Genomic DNA, 21,735 nt, shown 5'->3' with positions numbered 1-21,735 from the left:
AATTAACAAATAATGTGGGATTTTAATTAGCATTAAAAAGTGAAAGCCATCAAACAGATATTAAAGAATAAAATCAAGTAACTTAATATCTTAATGTTCTCTAAAATTCTAAAAGAAACATAAGCTAAACAACATAAAATTTAAAATAAAAATTCTTAAGCTAATATGGTAACAAGTAAAGAAAAAAAGAGATGTAATATTAAAATAAACATTAAAATCTATCATGAAAATTTGAAGTGTAAAATTCAGATCAAGAAGAAATAAAATGATGAAAGTAAATGTTTTTAAAACCTGAAGGTTACTATAACAGAGAAAAGAAATAAAAATCATAGATAAAAATCAAATGTAAAAACCATCTAGAAGGTAGATCCAGCATTCCCTAATAATAGATTCCTCTTGGATCAGCAATAGACTTTGTGGACAGAGAGTCAATGGGACACGGGAAAGATATAGCTCTACATTTATCAGTAGGTAATTGACTCAGAAGTTGTTTACATTTAATTTTCAAACAGCTTTAAAAATCAGTTATTTGGTTCCAAGTCCAAAGCAGTTAGATCCCATGTATCAAAAGGTGTTTGGAAAGAAGACTGCCAAAGTAGATATGTTGAAAGCAGAAAAGAATAATTTAATGTCTCATAGTTAGAGATGAACACAAAGTTATGAAAATAATACTATTCTAGAACAAGAAATTTTAATAGTATTCAACCATGCAGACAGAGGACAATTAGCATTACATATTTGAATAGACTCCAAGTAAACTAAATTATTTTAGCAATTACATTATTAGAGATTCATAATTTAAATGAAGTTTTAAAAATCTGAAACCGTTTCATTCTGTCTTGGAAAGGAAGTAAAAATTGTTAAATTAATTTTATGAAAAAGAATTTCTTAAAGTTTTAATACTAGCATAACTTTTGCCGTCTGGAAATCTCTCTCCCTATTACACTACCCCTCTAGTTACCCTCACAATCAAGCTCCTTGACAATGACAACAAGAAACTACAATCATTGACTCCTAAAACACTGAAATTTTAATTTTCACTATGCACTGTACAAAAAAGAATATTTTGGAACTTGAGAGCCTTCAGAGGTGAATTTGACACAGCAGCGAGAACCTAGCTATATGACTCTTGGGTCTCCCTAACTGATTTCCACATTGTGATTATAAAAATTTCCTGTCCCTTTCCTGTTTACTTGTCAAAAACTTTTCTTCTCAGTAGGTATTTTACTGCTTCCTTCACCTCCTTGTTCCTAAGACTGTAGATTAAAGGATTCATCATAGGAGTAACAACCCCATAGAACATGGATATTAGTTTGTCAGTAGCATCCACATCACCTGAATTAAGTATCTCTTTAGACTTGGACTTCATGTACATGAAGAGAATAGTTCCATAGAATATTATCACCACAGTCAGGTGGGCTGAGCAGGTAGAGAAGACTTTGCTTCTCCCCTCAGAAGAGTGAATTTTGAGGATGCTGACAATGATTAATGCGTAAGAGATAATGATTAAGAACAGTGGTGTCAATGTGAACAATGTTGTGGCCACAAGCATGATGAACTCATTGCCTGAGATGTCAGCACAGGCCAATTTCATGACAGCCAGAATTTCACAGGAGAAATGATTGATGACGTTATTCCTACAGAAAGGCAACTGTACTACAAACACAGTTTGTACTGCAGAGTTGACAACTCCTATGATCCAGGACCCAGCTGCCATGGGAACATAGGAATCTTTGCTCATGATGGTAGAATATCTCAGAGGGTTGCAGACAGCCACATACCGGTCAAAGGCCATCATGCCCAGGAGCACACACTCTGTTGTCCCCATCGCAAAACCAAGGAACACCTGCACTGCACAGCCAGTAAAGGAGATGGTCTTTCTTTCCGAGAGAAAGCTCACCAGCGTGGAGGGAATAGAGGTGGTGGTGTAGCAGATGTCCAAGAAGGAGAGGTTCCCCAGGAAGAAGTACATAGGGGTGTGAAGGTGAGAGTCCACGACGCTGATTAAAATAAGGGTGCCATTGCCCAGAAGGATGACCACATACATTATTAATACGAGCACAGAAAAGAGTAGCTCAAGCCTTGGGTAACCAGAAAGCCCCTTCAGAAAAAATTCCACCAGAATGGTTTGGTTTCCCATTCCATTTTACTGTTTCTCTTTTACCTGTAAGACATTAGAGTATGTTAAAACAAAGTATGTATTTTACTGTGGTTACTTTCAACTGTGTACCAATGCACAAGTACCATATACCCCCAGAGGAAAAATTATAAAAAAATAAAAGACCAAAGAAAGAAGAGAAGAAATAAAGAAAAGTGGACTGAAGAGGGGGAAGGTATGACTGGAGAAAGGGAAGGGAAGAGGTAACTCATATGTTTCAAGCTACATGCAACATGCCACGTAATTCATTTAATCTCATCCCAGTTCTAGGAGACAGGAATTATTCTCCACAGTTTACAGATAAGTACTTCAAAGCAGAAATCTTAAGGAACCTTGACTAAAGCCAGAGCTAAGATTCAAACCTAAGCCTTCCTTGCTGAAGCCTGAGCTTTTTCTCATATTTGTCATCACATATGTTAACTAGAGGTTATAATAAAAATGGGTATTGGATTATGTATAACTGATCAATAAACCATTTTTGTTGGCTACAGATCACCACACAACAGATCAACAATCTTGTCACTCCTTTAAATTATGCTGTGTTATGTTTATTATTGGTCTTGCCCAGTAGCATGTGAACTTTATACAGGCAGGTATCTTTTTCTTCTTTACTGCCACAGGCCCAATATCTACAATAGAGAGGACGCAGAGATAGAGGTTCAAAAATATTTGTTGAGTAAATGAGTAAAATCAATGACAAAATAATGACTAACATTTCTTACTCTGTACCAATCCTTTACTAATTGTTTTCTTGGTGCATTACCTAATTTAGTCTGAAGAGCAACCCTATTAGACAACTGCTGTTATCATTATCATCATCTTCCTCATCATATAGAGGAGGAAACTAAGGCACAGAAAAGTTAAGTAATGTGCTTAAGGCCAAGGTCATATAGCTAAAGAAACAGTAGGGCCAGGACTTAAGCCCAAGCCATATGGCTGCAGAGTACAAGCTCTTAATTGTTCATTTTGCAGAGAACCTGGCTCACAGGCTACAATACCTTCTCATCTAATTGACAGTACCAACATGTCAAAAAAATATCAGACCAAAAAAGCTGATCATCAGAAAGAAGCACGATTTCAACATGATGATTTGAGAGCAGTTGATTTTGATACTTTATATTTTGCTAGGAAATTATTCATAGAATGACAACAAATGTGTTGTCATGGATTTGCATTTAATCCTTATAATTCTGTGGTCTCCCTTGTATGAGAAGTTCTATCTCCTTTTTCATTACTATTCTTAACTGTTTTTTTTTTTTCTTTGTTAATGTCTGTCACAAGGGGGTTTCCTATATTATAGGTCTTCTCCAAAACAAAAGGTTTAGGATAGATTACCTTTGTACATGTTTTACAGTTTCTTTTATGAGAGTATTCAGTCCATTCACTATAAAATATAATTATTAATGTACTTCAATTTTTCTTTCCACACACATTATTTTTATTAAGACTTATTTTGCATTATTACTGCATTCTCTTTTTTTCCTACTTCCTTATCTTTGCTGGTTAAATTGTCATTCACTATTTGTTTTCACTAATTTGAACATTTTGCTCAGTTTTTGCATTCCAAAACTGGTACCTCCTCTTTCTCTACTCTCATAATTTGACTTGCAGGACCCAGCCATTCGCTCGTAAAGATTAACTATTTTCTCCACTAGAGAGCAGTCTAATCTCCTAAATTATCCCTCAAACACTAAATGAAGATAGAACAAAAGATTACTCTTATTCCTCCATTTTTATTCCCATCCCCAAATTCCTGCATGTTACTGGGATCATTTAGAAGTGTTTATAATTTCCTTATATTATGTCTTGTTGAGAGTTCTTCGTGGACCCTTACATTACACAAACTTGGACAGTCAGTCTTTATTTATCGTTATACCTACCTCTGTATATATCTACTCATTGATCACCATTGGTATCTCTCTCTTCTCATTCTCTTTTATTCTCTTGAGGACTGTATTTTAGTTTATCTTTGGTTGGCTTAGAGTATACTTACAGAATTTTCCTCAGATGAAAATGTGAGTAATATATTATCTGAATTCTTATAGATCATCAAATATCTTCTTTTTTATCTGTTTAGGTGCATGACTTCTGACCTATAAAGTCTACATCTAAGAATATATCCTAGGGAAATAATATACATGTTTATAAATTATATATAATGTATAGTTATATATAACAAGTTTATGTATAGTACATAACATATAATATATAAGTCAAAAATATATACTAGTTATATACATACATATGTACATATGAATTGTGACTGTTATTGTTAATTGATGTTCTTTATTCTATTTGGAACTTAAAAGTTTACATACATAAATATATGTACATACATTAGCTGAAAAGGGTGTTTAAAAAACTCAGCGACCAAAATCCCAGGGAATTTCCGAACAGAGAAATTTCCTAACACCTCTGACTGTGACCTATTCTTCAGGTGGCTATACACTGATATCTCATAGGGATGAGGCATGGTTTCCTCTCTAATGACCTTGCCTCCTAAGGATGAGGAGATAGGCACACCCATACATTCTCAGCAGACACACAAATTGATACATCCTCTGTGGAGGACAATTTGGCAAGGTGTATCAAAATCACAAATGCATACATATAACCTTTGATCACAGATTTACTTCTAGGTAATTATCACACAGTCATGCTGGCACATGTGTAAAGTGATTTACATACAAATTGATTCATTAAAGTATTGTTTGTAATAGCAGAGGTGAAAACAACTTAAATTTCCATGAAAAGGGGACATAGAAATAACGGAATACTATTCTGCTGATAAAAAAGAATAAGGAGCTTTATGTGCATTGATATAGAAAGATCTTCAAGAAATATCCAGTGGAAAAGTAATGTTCAGAACAGATTATATGGCACACTAAAATTTGTGTAAAAACGATTATATATGTGTGTGCGTGTGTGTGTCTGTGTATACATAAATCTGATTGCTCCCACAGAGAATATCTCTAGAAAAATAAACAAGAATAGTTTGTTATTGTTAGGAAATGAAATGGATAACTTAATAACAGGAATGGAATATAGGCTGTTTACAGTATATCCTTTAGTACCTTTTTAAAATTTTGAACCTTGTGAATATATTACCAATTTATAAAGTAAATAGCATTTAAGCTAAAGAGTTCTTGCCTGTGAGATTCACAACCTTTCTCCTTTCAGTTTTCCAATGGTACACTACATAAACCCATCCACTGCCACAGAACACAACCACATATGTTTGAAACTTGTTCTAACTTATTCAGTATCACACACTAAATGGGAATTACTGAAGACTAGTGGGTACTTTAAACATCATCACATTCTCAATACGCAATACACTTTACATGGTATCCTTAGGATTTCCAGGCCCATATGCATCTTCTATCCTACCATCAAGCTGTAAGCTGTTCTTTGACCTGGTTAAGGGTCTATCCTTCTATCCCATATCATTCCCTTTCCATTCGATGTGTTATTGCTTTTATGAGCTAGTAAAATTCCTGGAACAAAATTACAGCTCAACAAATGTTAGCTATTATTCTTGTTCCATTCTCAAGTCCAAAGAGCCTTCCCTCTTCAGAATCCTTTGTCCACCTAACTTTATGAGGTACTTTGCTCTAAATCTCAGGTCCATCTTCTCAATTTCAGGACATAATAGGGTCACTCCAAACCCAACCTGATTTCCCTATTCTAATCTTCTCCTTGGTGGCCTAGTGGTTAAGATTTCTCACATTCATCGCCCGCGGCCCAGGTTTGCTTCCCAGTCAGGGAATCACACTACCCATCTGTCAGTTGTCATACTGTGGCACCTGAGTGTTGCTGTGATGCTGAAAGCTATACCACCAGTATTTCAAATACCAGCAGGGTCACCCATGGTGGACAGGTTTCAGCAGAGCTTCCAGACTAAGACATACTAGAAAGAAGGACCTGGCCATCCACTTCTGAAAAAATTGGCCATGAAAACCCTATGAATAGCAGCAGAGCATTGCCTGATACAGGACCAGAAGGTAAGAGGATGGCACAAAGGACCAGGTAGAGTTCCACATTGCGGTACACAGGGTCGCTAGGAGTGGGAATTTTGACTGGAGGGCACTAATGACAATAACAACTCTTTCTATCTCCAGCTCTTAACATTCGGTAGCTTTATATAAAATTTGCATTTTATAGAATTTTTCAGATTTTCTGGGTTAGGGTGTAAACCACTTGAAATCCCAAAGAGCACTAGGTACATGTGGAGTTCATTGAATAATGGAAGTTATACATGCACCTGTAAAAGTCTTCTCTGCAAAAACCATTGTTCCATGAGCTACCTCTGTGCTACCCAATATTCTATCAATCACATTCCGTAATATTGTCAAGAGGCTTTAGAGGTAGGCTTACTTCAAATGTCATCTCTGCCTCTTACTAACTAGGTGACCGGAGAATGTTCCTGATCATCACTGTCCCCAACTATAGAATGAAGATAAAGATGCACCTATACCATATATTTCTTAATAAGATTAAACGAGATGGTATACGTACATAATTCAATTAGCACAATAATGGTTCCCATCGTTAGTAGTTTCCTTTCTGCCTCTCTTTTATGGTTCTTCTTTCTGTTAAGTCTTTTGACATCCCAGAAGCAGTTATCATTGTCTTTCCATGAGGTCAGGTATATGTAGCTTAAAAGCTTAAACAGATCATACACAGTGTTCTGATAAATGGTATTATTTTCATCTCACATACAAATCCTAATACACTTTATCACACTCACTCCAATCCTTTGGATGCCAGAAAATTAGGTGGCAAAAAGGAAAAATCACTCAAGAGTTAATTAAATCCATTAAGAAAAATAGGGTTTTAGAAAGGTGTCAGCATTTTCCTTGTCTTATAATATATGGCTAACTTTTTTTTGACTAAGAATATTTTAACATTTTTAGCAAGCCTTTTAACATAAAAAAGAAAAGGAAAATCACTCACTTTTACCATAATAACCTATTAATAGAAAAGCAAATATTCAAAATAGTCACCAATTTTGCATGCAAACACAGTAGGATAATGCCCAAGGGGGTCTCTTTATGGTTATTCATTGCCTTGGTAAATTATCTTTTCCAGATTTCAGAAAATGATTATGTTCAGTTGTTTTTTTTTTTTTTAATCCAAATTGGTCATAGTATCCTCTTCACATGTTATCCTCTTCACATGTTACCTCTGTAAAAAGAGTCTCTAGCACGGTACCTGGCACATAATTCACCTGGTTCCCAGTCGACTGAACCAAATGGAATTGAGTTGTTGCAAGGGGACCAGCAAAGACTTGTTTGTTAAGAATTTTATCCTACAGAACACAGAGTCAACTGTCTACTGTGTAGTAAGCCTCAATTAGCTAAAGCAGATGGCAGAGCACCCAAATACTTGGTACTGCACTAAAAAGTTACATGTTGAGACAAAGTAATTCACACCTGCAGGGCAAACTCCTTTCAGTTTGTTGCCCAAGTGTCTTTGCATGCAGAGCTGCTCTGTTAATCTTATAGCCCTTTTTGTTCCTACTACACTCAGTGAATAGACTATAAATTCTATTTCCAATAATCATTCTCTCCTCAGTGAGAAAAACATCCCATTTTCAAACTTGACACCTTTAACCCATCAGTCCAACTCTTCTTTATAGTTGACAAAAATCTGTCTCTTGTCTTTGCAGTACCTTACCTCCAAATCAGAGAGAGGTTGCTAGGTTGCAGCAATGACAGATATTCTCATCTTGGTTTTCTATGTACAGCCAATCTTCACGACTCCTCACTAGCAGCTGAACCTCCAAAGAGACAGCTACTGGTGAGTAATCATTTTCTCATAGAAATTCATAGATTTATTGACATTTATAGCATCAAGATTGTTATGGGTGTGATTACTAGGATAAATTCCTCTAGTTCAGAAAAAGCATCGTTAGATTCCTCTAGTTCAAAATAGAAAGAAAATTAAAATTTAGCAATAAATTTTAGGAATAGGGAAATTTGACCCTGAAGCGCAGGCTGAAACATTGTCCCACTGTGGAGACCCACAAATACCTAAAGAATCTGCTTCAGGCGTTAGGACACAATTTAAAGGTTCTTAAGAAACTCTAGGCACAACTTTAAATTGCTTCAGAAAGGAAATATGTATAAAACTTATGACACTTCAGAAATAAAGCCCTAAAGACCTAATTATAGCAGGCCTGTTACTCTATTTCATACACAAAATCAGAAGAGGGCTCCTCTATTGTCATCCAAGTTTTCCCAGGTGAATTCTCTCTCAGTCTCTCAAACTCCCAGTGTCTCCCTCTCTCCCTGTCTCTCTCTCTCTCTCTTTCTCTCCTCTCTCTCTCTGTCTCACACACATATGCGCACACACACACACACACAAACACAGTATTTTTGAAGTATAATTAATTATTTACTGTACACATTTTCTGTTCACTCTACAGATTTAGCTTACAGTAAAAGTTTTTAAATAAACATTTATATTGTAAATATTCCAACAGTAATACACACTAAGTATAAAAGAAAAAAGAATTCTTTTTTAAGGAAGGAAAGAAGAAAGGAAGGAAGGGGGGAAGAGAAGGGAAAAGAAGGCAAGACAAGGAAAGAAATCATATCCTCAGGCAGTATATAGAGATGTAAAGAACAAGGCTGAAGATAAATTATAATTAACCTAATGATAAGCCATAGTTCAAAAGGAGCCTGATCTTCGTTGTAAAACAATATAATAACTCAGGCTAAAATGGTTCACCCCTCTCTCCTGAGTATCCAATGAGGCACCTTAAGGATAGACACTTTTCAATGATTTTCTTCTTTTTCTTCTCTTTTGTCTTTTTCTTTCTTTCTTTTCTTAAATTTATTTATTTTTATTTTTTTCAATTTTTTGTTTATTGCAGTAAAATTGGTTTATAAACATTGTATAAATTTCAGGTGTACATCATTATACTTCTGTTTCTGCATAGATTACATCATGTTCCCGACCCAAATACTAATTACAACCCATCACTACACACATGTGCCGAATTATTCCTTTCGCCCTCCTCCGTCCCCCCTTCCCCTCTGGTAACCACCAATCCAATCTCTGTCTCTATGTGTTTGTTTATTGTTGTTATTATCTACTACTTAATGAAGGAAATCATACATTATTTGACTTTCTCCCTCTGACTTATTTCACTTTGCATAATACCCTCAATGTCCATCCATGTTGTCACAATGGCTGGATATCATCGTTTCTTATGGCTGAGTAGTATTCCATTGTGTATATATACCACATCTTCTTTATCCATTCGTCCCTTGATGGGCACTTAGGTTGCTTCCAAGTCTTGGCTATTGTGAATAACGCTGCAATGAACACAGGGGTGCATGTACCTTTACAAATTGGTGTTTTCAAGTTCTTTGGATAAATACCCAACAGTGGAATAGCTGGATCATATGGTAGTTCTATCCTTGATTTTTTGAGGAATCTCCATACTGTTTTCCATAGTGGCTGCACCAGTTTGCACTCCCACCAGCAGTGTATGAGAGTTCCCTTCTCTCCACATCCTTTCCAACACTTGTTGTTTCCTGTCTTGTTAATTATAGCTATTCTGACGGGCGTAAGGTGATATCTCATTGTAGTTTTGATTTGCATTTCCCTAATAGTTAATGATTTTGAACATCTTTTCATGTGTCTGTTGGCCATCTGTATATCCTCTTTGGAGAAATCTCTGTTCAGGTCTTTTGCCCATTTTTTAATTGGGTTGTTATTTTTTTTGTTGTTGAGATGCATAAATTCTTTGTATATTTTGGAGATTAAGCCCTTATCAGATGTATGGTTTGCAAATATCTTCTCCCAATTGTTAGGTTGTCTTTTCATTTTCTTGATGGTTTCCTTTGCTGTGCAGAAGCTTTTTAGTTTGATGTAGTCCCATTTGTTTATTTTTTCTATTGTTTCTCTTGCCCGGTCAAACATGGTGCTTGAAAATATGTTGCTAAGACCAATGTCGAAGAGTGTACTGCCTATGTTTTCTTCTAGAAGTTTCATAGTTTCAGGTCTTACATTCAAGTCTTTAATCCATTTGGAGTTAATTTTTGTGTATGGTGTAAGGTAAGGGTCTACTTTCATTTTTTTGCATATAGCTATCCAGTTTTCCCAACACCATTTGTTGAAGAGACTTTCTTTTCTCCATTGTATGTTCTTGGCTCCTTTGTCCATAGATGTGTGGGTTTATTTCTGGGCTTTCAATTCTATTCCATTGATCTGTGTGTCTGTTTTTGTGCCAGTACCATGCTGTTTTGGTTACTATAGCTTTGTAGCATATTTTGAAATCAGGGTGTGTGATACCTCCAGCTTTGTTCTTTTTTCTCAGGATTCCTTTACCTATTCGGGGTCTTTTGTTGTTCCATATAAATTTTAGGATTCTTTGCTCTATTTCTGTGAAAAATGTTGTTGGAACTTTGAAAGGGATTGCATTGAATCTATAGATTGCTTTAGGAAGTATGGACATCTTAACTATGTCAATTCTTCCAATCGAAGAGCACGGAATATCTTTCCATTTCTTTGTGTCTTCTTCAATTTCTTTGAGCAATGTTTTATAGTTTTTGGTGTACAGCTATTTCACCTCTTTGGTTAAGTTTATTCCTAGGTATTTTATTCTTTTTGTTGCAATTCTAAATGGGATGGTATTCTTAATTTCTCTTTCTGCTACTTTGTTGTTAGTGTATAGAAAAAGTTTTCTGGTGGATTCTTTTGGGTTTACTATATATAAAATCATGTCATCTGCAAATAGTGACAGTTTCACTTCTTCCTTTCCAATTTGGATCCCTTTTCTTTCTTTCTCTTGCCTGATTGTTCCGGCTAGGACTTCCAGTACTGTGTTAAATAGGAGTGGTGAGAGTGGGCATCCTTGTCTGGTTCCTGCACTTGGAGGGATAGCTTTCAGTTTTTCACCATTGAGGATGATATTAGCTGAGGGTTTCTCATATATGGTCTTTATTATGTTGAGGTACTTTCCTTCTATACCCATTTTATTCAGAGTTTTTATCATAAATGGATGCTATGTCTTGTCAAATGCTTTCTCTGCATCTATTGAGATGATCATGTGATTTTTATTCTTCATTTCATTAATGTGGTGTATCACGTTGATTGATTGTGAATGTTACACCATCCCTGCATACCTGGAATAAATCCCACTTGATCATGGTGTATAATCTTTTTAACGTATTGTTGTATGCGATTTGCTAGTATTTTGTTGAGGATTTTTGCATCGATGTTCAGCAGTGATATTGGCCTTTAGTTTTCTTTTTTTGTGTTGTCCTTGTCTGGTTTTGGTATCAGGATAATGTCGGCTTCGTAGAATGAGTTAGGGAGCTTCCCCCCCTCCTCAATTTTTGGAAGAGTTTGAGAAGGATCGGTATTAAGTCTTCTTTGAATATTTGGTAGAATTCACCAGGGAAGCCATCTGGTCCTGGACTTTTATTTTTGGAGAGGTTTTTGATTACTGTTTCAATCTCCTTACTGGTGATTGGTCTATTCAAATTCTCTACTTCTTCTTGATCCAGTTTTGGAAGGTTGTATGATTCTAAGAATTTATCCATTTCTTCCAGATTGTCGAATTGGTTGGCATATAGCTTTTCATAGTATTCTCATAATCTTTTGTATTTCTGAGGTGTCTGTTGTAATTTCTCCTCTTTCATTTCTGATTTTACTTATTTGTGCCTTCTCTCTTTTTTTCTTAGTGAGTCTAGCTAAAGGTTTGTCAATTTTGTTGATCTTTTCAAAGAACCAGCTTTTGGTTTTATAAATTTTTTTCTATTGTTTTGTTGGTCTCTATTTCATTTATTTCTGCTCTGATTTTTATTATTTCCCTTCTTCTGCTGATTTTCGGCTTGGTTTGTTCTTCTTTTTCCAGTTCCTTTAGGTGCATTGTTAGCTTATTTATTTGAGATTTTTATTGTTTGTTGAGATAGGCCTGTATTGCTATAAACCTCCCTCTTATAACCGCTTTTGCTGTATCCCATAAATGCTGGCATGTCGTATTTTCATTTTCATTTGTTTCCAGGTATTTTTTGATTTCTTCTTTGATTTCTTCGTTGACCCAGTCATTGTTCAGTAGCATTTTGTTTAATCTCCACTTATGTGTGGCTTTTCTGATTTTCTTCCTATAGTTGATTTCTAGTTTCATACCGTTGTCGTCAGAAAAGATGCTTGGTATTATTTCAATCTTCTTAAATTTATGGAGACTTGTTTTGTGGGCTAATGTATGATCAATCCTGGAGAATGTTCCATGTGCATTTGAAAAGAACATGTATTCTTCGGTTTTTGGATGGAATGCTCTGTATATATCTACTAGGTCCATCTGTTCCAGTGTATCATTTAAGGCCAGTGTTTCCTTATTAATCTTCTGTTTGGATGATCTATCCGTTGGTGTAAGTGGAGTGTTAAAGTCCCCTACTATTATTGTGTTACTGTCTATTTCTGTTTTTATGTCTGTTAATAATTGCTTTATATATTTGGGTGCACCTACATTGGGTGCGTAGATATTTACAAGTGTTACATCCTCTTGTTGGATTGTTCCCTTGATCATTAGGTAATGCCCTTCTTTGTCTCTTTTTACAGTTTTTGTTTTAAAGTCTATTTTGTCTGATATGAGTACTGCTACCCCAGCTTTCTTTTCATTGCCATTTGCGTGGAGTATCTTTTTCCTCCCTTCACTTTCAGTTTGTGAGTGTCTTTAGGTCTGAAGTGTGTCTCTTGTATGCAGCATATATGTGGGTCTTGTTTTTTTATCCAGTCAGCCACCCTATGCCTTTTAATTGGAGCATTTAGTCCATTGACGTTTAAAGTAGCTATTGATAAGTATGTACTTACTGCCATTTTTTAAATTTTGTTTTTCTCAGTGTTTTAGTAGTCCTTCTCTGTTCCTATCTTCTTCTATACAGAATTGATGGTCACTTTAGTTTGACCTCTGTCTGAAAGCTCTACTCTTTAACTCCCCTCCTCCCTCCTTTTATGTTTTTGATATCATATCTAACCTCTTTTTTTGTGCATTTGTATCCATTACCCTCTTATTGTGGAAATAGATAATTTTTCCTATTTGTGGTATTCTCTTTTCCCCTTAAATCAGTCCCTTTAACATTTCTTGTAGCACTGGTTTCTTGGTGACAAACTCCTTTAATTTTTGCTTGTCTGGGAAATTTTTGATCTCTCCTTCCATTTTGAATGATAACCTTGCTGGGTAGAGTATTCCTGGCTGTAAGTTTTTTCCTTTTAGCACTTTAATTATATCATGCCACTCTCTTCTAGCCTGTAAGGTTTCTGCTGAGAAGTCAGCTGATAGCCTTATGGGGTTTCCTTTGTACGTAACTTGACTTTCTCTTGCAGCTTTTAGGATTCTCTCTTTATCTTTAATTCTAGACAATTTGATTATGATGTGTCTTGGTGTGGGCCCCTTTGGGTTTATCTTGTTTGGAGATCTCTGTGCTTCCTGTACCTGGATGTCTGTTTCCTTCCTTAAGTTAGGGAAGTTTTCATCTATTATTTCTTGAAATAGATTCTCTGCCCCCTTGTCTTGCTCTTCTCCTTCCGGGACACCTATAACACAGATGTTAGGTTGCTTGATGTTGTCCCAGAGGTCCCTTAGACTGTCCTCACTCTTTTTAATTCTTTTCTCTTTTACCTGTTCAGCTTGGGTAATTTCTTCTAGTCTTTTGTCCAGCTCACAGATCCGTTCTTCTGTATCCTCTACTCTGCTTTTGAGTCCCTCTCGTGAATTTTTCATTTCCAGTATTGTATTCTTCATTTCTGATTGTTTCTTTTTTATATCTTCCATTTCTTGGTTGACATTCTCACTGAGTTCATCTATTCTTCTCCCCAGATCAGTGAGCATCCTTAACACTCTTAGTTTGAACTCTCTGTCGGGTAGGTTGTTCATTTCTGTTTCACTTAGTTCCTTTTCTGGGGTTTTGTCCTGTTCCCTTACTTGGAATCTATTCCTTTGCCTCCTCATTTTGCCTCTTTCCCTGTGCTTGTGTCTACATATTAGGTAGGTCAGCTACGTCTCCTGCTCTTGGATAGGTGACCTTATGTAAGTGATGGCTTAGGAGGCCTGCCGTGTGCTTCCCTCAGTTCTCAATGTTCCAGGGGTGACCTCTATATGGGCTACGTTTGTCCTTCTGTTGTGGCCTGTTTTCTCTCCCTGTAGGTGCCCAGGTTGGCAGAGTTATGCTCCTGGCCAGCTGTTGTAATGCTCAGCTGCTTGTAGTTGTTGTGGGCCCTTCAGTCTCTTTATCAGGTGTGGGGAGCCCCAGAACAGTTGGCTGCAAGTTCTAATACCACATTTGTGTTGCAGTATTTCTTTTAAGTGAGTAGGCCCCCAGCGTGGCAGGTTGTTAGGCTCAGGGCCTTACAATTGCTATAAGCCTCCAGCTTTTAGGTCTCTTGTCAGCTCTCTGAGGATTGCATCTGGGTAGGGCTGGCCTTAGGCATGGGAGCACCCAATTGTTTCAGGCTTTGGAAGGTGGGGCAAATCCCGTATGTGGGTCTTTGAGAAGCACAAGTCTTCTGCAGCTGCCAAGCCCTGCCGCCCACAGGTCCACACACACAGTCAACACAGTCCTGTCCCATGTGCGTGCCCCAACCTCCTGAAGAAGACCCAGTCTCCATGGCGGGAGCCCCACACACTCTACCACCACCCCACACTCTCCACCCGCTCCTTGTGCATGCCCTGCCCCACTGAAGTTGGCTCAGTTGCCAGGCTGCAGAGAATCCAGTCACCAATCTATGCAGGCCCACACGTTGCCTGAGGGCTTGTTGTTGGGTGGGGCCAGACTCTAGGGTGGGCTGCCTGCCCTGGCTGAGCTGGATTAAATCGGTGCTCTAGCCGGTGGGGCAGACCCTGGGCTAGCAGGCCACAGGGAGAACTCCAATGGTGTCTGCGTCAGCACGCCCACACCAGGCCACAACAATGGCCGCCGCCAATCTCCCAGTCCCTGGAGAGGTCTCACCCCTCACCGAGATGCACTCAGGGCCTATTAGGTGAGTCTCTTTTCACCAAAGCACTGTGCACCTTTCTTTCTGGTGATTTTAGGTTGCTTTCTCAAACGGGTGAGTTTGCACATGGGCCCTTTAAGAGCCGGTTTTCATTTCTTTGTGAACCAGCTTTTCTGGGGGTTCTCCCCAATGTTTTAGTAGCAGGCAAAGTCAGATATTATGCCACTCGTCTCGATTATGCTGGGTCCACAAAATGCCCCCAGCGGGGGCGCTCCCTGGCTCCGGTCCCCGCGCCTCCAAGGAGGCTTTGTACCTTTGGGCTGCTGCCGGGCAGCCGTGACGCTGGCGGCTTGTGAAGGCAGCGTTTTTCCTCTCTGGAAGGGAGTCTCTGCCTCTTCCACCTCAGCCAGGATTGTCCATTGTTGCAGGAGTTCCTCTTATCCAGTTTTCAGTTCTGTCTCAGGGGCAATTTTTCCATGAGTAGCTGTAAATTGGCTGTGTCCGCGGGAGGAGGTGAGTTGAGTCTGCCTACGCCACCATCTTCACTTCCTCTCCTCGTAAATTTATTTTTAACAAAATAAGTTCAAATTATTTTGTCCAGATTGAATTCTAGATGTGAAATGAGTGGGTCAAAAATAATTGAAGATTTTTATGAATCCAAAAGATAATACTAACATGCTCCCACCAGTGGGATGGTGTTGCTGATTTTCTCTTGCTCTTATTGTCATTGGATATTGTCAATTGTGTAGATTTTTTTTCTAATCTAAAGGGCTTAAAATGATACCTCACATTGCTTTAAATGACATTGTTAATTATTAGACATATTTAACTTTTTTATGTGTCTTAAATAGCTGTATTTTCCTTTATATGTGTTATACACTCATGTCCTCTACTCATAATTCTATTTGTGATTTAGATTTTCTAATCACCTCTGTTTAAATGAAATTTATTGAACACCTACTCAATGAAGCTCATAGTAAGAATCTCTGTGAACATAAAAATGCCCATGATACAGTCCCTACCTCCAAGAATCCCATAAGTAGTGAGAAAAATATCTATGTAATCAGATGATTTCAAGAAAAGCTGGTAAATGTGCAATAAAAATGATGGTGCAGCATGCTATGGAAGCATAAGTGACAAGTAACTCAGAATCAGGAAATAATTTCTAGGAGAGATGATACCTGAACTGATTCTGAATTTGTGAGTGAGAAATTGAGAGGCAAGTAATACAGGGAAGGATATTCCAGGAAGAGGAAACCATAACACCAATGGTGAAAGACAAGAAATAGCATGAGGAAGGCAGGAAAATAAAAATAAACGCAGCATCACAGGAACATAGAGAGGCAGATGGGGGTTGGTGGAAGATGAAACTAAACAGACCACAGCAACGGGGGCCTCATATGCCATCAGTGTCAACCAGGGCTGAGTGACAAACAACAGAATACACTCTGGATTGTTTAAGCAGAAAAGAATTATTTCATTTGTATTATTATTAACTGATAGTCTGGGAGTGTTTTCAGGCAGTACTTTCTTTCCAGAATTCTCAGAAAATTTATATTTTCCAAATCACAAATCCTAAGAAAAATTAAGTCAGAAATCAGAAAAACATAAAAAGCTTTCAAAGTAAATTTTCTGAATGAGAAGCCCTCTAGAAGCTAAAGTATTAAATAAAGCACATCAGTATTATAACAGTAGTGTATTTGCCTAGAGAATCTGAATACATGAGGATATCAAGACAGGTGACTTGCCTTTCTTTTCTTCAGACTTTGATTCTACAACCCTGTGAGGGAGGACAAACACTCCCAGTCTTCTCTGGTGAGGAAAAATATGCATATTAAAATTTCTACTTGCTTTAATTAGTTTTCTATCAAATGTTATAAATCTGACATAAATTTTAAAATAATTTGATGATCAGTCATCCCAGAGAGTTTGCAGAAGCAGTTGGACTTAAGCTGTGAGAAAAATAACAAAAAATTAGACTCTGAGTGTCCAGGATGGCCTGTGGGTCAAACACAACATGTCTGACTCCAGAGGTCTTCTGCATTCCTGGAATTCCTAGAGGGTAAAAATCCTGTGGTCTGGTGTATGAGAATTAATAGGTTCTTATAGCCAATGTTGTCAGGGTGTGAATCTGATACAAAGTCTCGGCCTTTACTATGAGATTTAATCTGTGAATAACTGTGATGGAAGCTAGAGGTAATTAAATATGGTTCATGACTGTTTGAAATTCCTGCCACTAAAATTAAAAAGTGATTTTGGAAAAATTAAATCAATATACCTAAAATTCCACAAACATTTAACTCTTATTTGTCTATGTAAAATATATTTATGCACAACATCCTCTGACTGCACTGATCCATCAACATAAAATTCATCCAGGCAAATGGATTTCCTACAACGCGGCTCACTCCTGAACACACTCTCTCATTCATCTTGGGCTGTAAATTAGAAGTGTTCTTCAGATAGAGTAAAAATTAGAAAAGAAAGCAAAGGAAAATCAAATAATGTCACTTCCTGTCGGACATCCCCCAGTCCTCTGCTCCTCAGATCACTAAAGTCACAAGGGTAGTTAGTAACAGAAAGAGGACATGAATGCATGTCTACTCACTACAAATCAAGAGGTTGGATATTCTTCTGAGATTTGGAAAAGTATTGGAATTTCCTCAGGATATCTAAGAAATCTGGCTTCTTCTAAATGGGCAATGATATGACCCCCCCCCATCCAAACCAGCACTTGTCTACTATTATCTGGACCAGTATACTGGTTTTCAAACTCAGTTTTAATTTTGCAAAATTTTCTTTATGCTAAAGCAAACAAATAAACTGAAACAAAGAAAGGAGATAAAATAAGGATATTACAGTGATTGCATAGGCCCTGCCCTTAAGCCTCACTTACCCATTCTCTAAATAGTCCTAAATGCCTAGCATCCTTACAGTTCCACAGGAAAAATATTCTAAATATTGAACAAGAAAAGTATTTAATGGCTTAGGAGGATTTGGAGATTAATGTGAAACTTATCTCACAAGGCTCTCCACTGGAAAATGTGGGTGCTGTGTTTTAGGGTTTTTCTCTTTTGCTTTTTTCACAACAGAGAGCTTTATTAATTTTGAAAGATTTAATGAGGTGTTGCCTATGATATAATGTTATGTAAAAAAGTGAACATAAAAAGACATATAACACCCAATTCCAATGCTAGAATAAATACAGAATATGAAAGATACTGTTCAACATGTTCAAACGTGGCCATCTCCTAACGTTAGAGTAATAGATGATCTCTCTCTTTTCTTCCTCCTACTGTTTTGTATCTTGCCAATTCCCTATAATGAGCATGCAATAATTCTGACATCCTATATGTCATTATAAAAATTTTTAAATAATAAATGAAAGCGCAAAAAAAGTAAAAGTAAAAAAATTACAACATAATTTTCAAGTTTCAATAATGTTTAATGTATTTGCAATCCAATATCATTTCCATTCACTTGCTAAAGAATCTTTTGTTAAACAGATATTTTATTACCTCCTTCACCCCCTTGTTTCTGAGACTGTAGCTTAAAGGATACATCATGGGAGTCATCACACCATAGAATGTGGATATAAGTTTCTCAGTATTATCAAAGTCATCTGAATTGAGTCTCTTTAGACTCAGAATTCATGTACCTGAAGAGAACGGTTCCATAGAATACTATCACCACAGTCAGGTGGGCTGAGCAGGTGGAGAAGGCTTTGCTTCTCCCCTCAGAAGTATGGATCTTGAGGGTGCTGGAAATGACTAAAGAGTAAGAGATGACAATCGAGAGCAGTGGCATCAATGTGAACAGCGTCGTGGCCACAAGCATGATAAACTCATTGCCTGAGATGTCAGCACAAGCCATCTTCATGACAGCCAGAATTTCACAGCAGAAATGATTGATGATGTTCTTCCTGCAGAAGGTCAATTGTGACACAAATGCAGCTTGTACTGCACAGTTGACAACTCCTGCAAACCAGGACCCAGCTGCCACGGGCACATAGGAATTCTTACTCAGGTTGACAGACTATCTCAGAGGGTTGCAGTTAGCCACATACCGGTCAAAGGCCATCATGCCCAGGAGCACACACTCTGTTTTCCCCATGACAAGCCGAGGACAAGCCGAGGAATATCTGCACTGCACAGCCAGAGAAGATGTTCTTTCTTTCCAAGAGGATCTTCACCAGTGTAGAGGGAATGGAGGTGGTGGTGTACTAGATGTCTAAGCAAGGGAGGTTCTCCAGGAAGTACAGAGGGTTGTGCAAGTTCAAGATGCTGATTAAAATAAGGGTGCCATTGCCCAGAAGGATGACCACATACATTATTAAGACGAGCACAAAAAAGAATAGCTCAAGCCTTGGGTCACCAGAAATCCCCTTTGAAAAGAACGGTTTCTACCGGAAAGGTTTTGTTTTCCTATTCTGTTTTACTTCCTCTCTTTTACATGTAAGCATTCAAGAAATTAAAAACAAAATAATTATCATTTTCTAAATATGGTAAGTCCAAGTTCACCAATGCGCGTGTATAAAAATTTTCCATGAACCCAATGAGAAGGAGGGAAAAAGAAAATAGGGAAGGGGAAGAGGAGAAAAGCGAAAGGAGTGAAGAAATAAACAATACAGGAAGAGAAGTATGAGGGAGAAGCTATCATGTTGATCACTCTTTCTGGGCCAGCAACTTTGTGAGTTTTTTTTCACATATTACCTCATTTAAACACCCAAATTATTATCATTTTAAAGATAGGGAACTTAACTAAATTAAGCTAAGAGAGTTCAAGCCTGAAGTCATACAATTAACCTGTAGCAAAGGCTAGGCTCAAACTCAAGCCTGCTTGTGGTCCATAATTATCTGAGATTTTTTTATGAACTGTAAGAGCAACACTGAGTGCATTATATCAGAGATTTGGCTAGTTAACCTACAAAGGCAGCCTAGCTCCTACATCAGGAAGACTCAACAGTAACCCATTATATATCAAAACACCTCAAAGAAGTGTGCCAATCTGATGGGAGAATGGTCAGCAATAAACCCAGCCAGTGTTTATTGACTGCCTGATGGCCCAGAAACTGGGTGCAATTCATGTAAAGCCCGATAATCTGAAGTCTTCTCATTATAATGCTAATACCTTTTTTTTGCTGGGTTATAGAGTAATATTTTAACTTTATTTTAAAAATTATCATACAGTAAACATACAGTAAAATTGATTTTGTCTCTTTTAGAATACAGTCCTATGAATTTTAAAACATGTATAGCTTCATGCAATTATCACCATAATCAGGACATAGAACTCTTCTATCACCCTAAAAACCCCCTTGTGCTATCCCTTTCACCCACTCATAAATCCTGGCAAAGACTAATATGCTTTTTATCCCTGTAGTTTTACCTTTCCCAGAATGTTATGTAAATGGAATCATATGAGCCATTGGTGTCTGGCTTCTTTCACTTAGCGTAAAGCCTCTGAGATTCATCTAAGTCGCTATTGCTGAGTAGTATTCCATTGTACAGATGTTCTCCAGTTTGTTAATCTATTCACCTGTGGAATGACATTTGGATTCTTCTAGTTCCACCTCCTCAGAGGTTTGACTCTATAACTCGGCTTTTAATTCTGGTAAATGAACAGCCCTGTCATTCTTTAGTCTGTCTTGAGGTATCTTGAAAAGGTATGAATCTAAGCTATTTTGATCCTACTGGGAAATGGAGTCCTCTTCTCAGTAATCAACTATGATTCTCACTTGCACACCCCCATGTATTTCTTCCTCTGTAATCTTTCCTTCCTGGACATTTGCGTCACAAGTTCCTCTGTCCCACTAATTCTGGACAGCTTCTTGACAGGAAGGAAAAGTGTTTCCTTCTCTGGGTGCACGGTGCAAATGCTTCTCTCCCTTACCATGGGGGGGCCACAGAGTGTGTGCTTCTAGGCATGATGGCACTTCACTGCTACATGGCCATCTGCTACCCACTGAGATACCCTATCATCACAAGCAAAGGTACCCACGTGCCCATGGCAGCTGGATCCTGGGTTGCTGGGCTTGTGGACTCAGTGGTGCAGACATCTCTCAGAATGCAATTACCATGCTGTGCTAACAATGTCATTAACTACTTTGTCTGGGAAATTCTGGCTATCCTAAAACTGGCCTGTGCTGATATCTCAATCAATGTGATCAGTATGGCAGGGTCAAATCTGACCGTTCTGGTTATTCCATTGCTGGCAATTTCCATCTCTTACATTTTTATTGTTGCACTATTCTAAGGATCCCTTCCACTGAAGAAAAACGTAAGGCCTTCTCCACCTGCTCCGCCCACCTGACAGTGGTGATTATATTCTATGGAACCATCTTCTTCATGGACACAAAGCCCAAGTCTAAAAGCTCTGTTAGTACAGATAATCAAGACAAGGTTGAGGCCCTCATCTCACTCTTCTTTATGGAGTCGTGACCCCCATGCTCAATCCTCTCATCTGTAATCTGAGAAACAAGGATGTAAAGGCTGCTGTGAAGAACATGCTGGGTAGGAAAAACTTCTCTGAGGGAATATGAATACTGATTTACACCATGTGATTCAGTATTCAAAGCTCGTGTAGACACAAAATTCAAATAGAGAATATCACCCTGTGGAAAC

General features: G+C 37.7%; 1 protein-coding gene and 2 pseudogenes across 1 annotated transcript; 1 reads left to right on the top strand and 2 right to left on the bottom strand.

Moving 5' to 3' along the window:
• Positions 1-1,189: 1,189 nt before the first annotated feature.
• On the bottom strand, positions 1,190-2,140 carry LOC101401122 (olfactory receptor 13C2-like). Its single transcript, XM_004423282.3, has one exon. The coding sequence runs from the start codon at positions 2,138-2,140 to the stop codon at positions 1,190-1,192; it is 951 nt and encodes a 316-aa protein (XP_004423339.3).
• Positions 2,141-18,588: 16,448 nt separating this feature from the next.
• Positions 18,589-19,659, bottom strand: LOC101401386 (olfactory receptor 13C9-like; annotated as a pseudogene).
• Positions 19,660-20,171: 512 nt separating this feature from the next.
• LOC101402507 (olfactory receptor 13C8-like) lies at positions 20,172-21,653 on the top strand (annotated as a pseudogene).
• Positions 21,654-21,735: the final 82 nt, after the last annotated feature.

Source organism: Ceratotherium simum, chromosome 29 (assembly GCF_057802395.1).
Source record: "Ceratotherium simum simum isolate JZ-2026a chromosome 29, ASM5780239v1, whole genome shotgun sequence".
NCBI lineage: Eukaryota > Metazoa > Chordata > Mammalia > Perissodactyla > Rhinocerotidae > Ceratotherium > Ceratotherium simum.
Note: the sequence above shows the minus strand (reverse complement) of the source record. Positions and strands in the feature narration are given on the sequence as shown.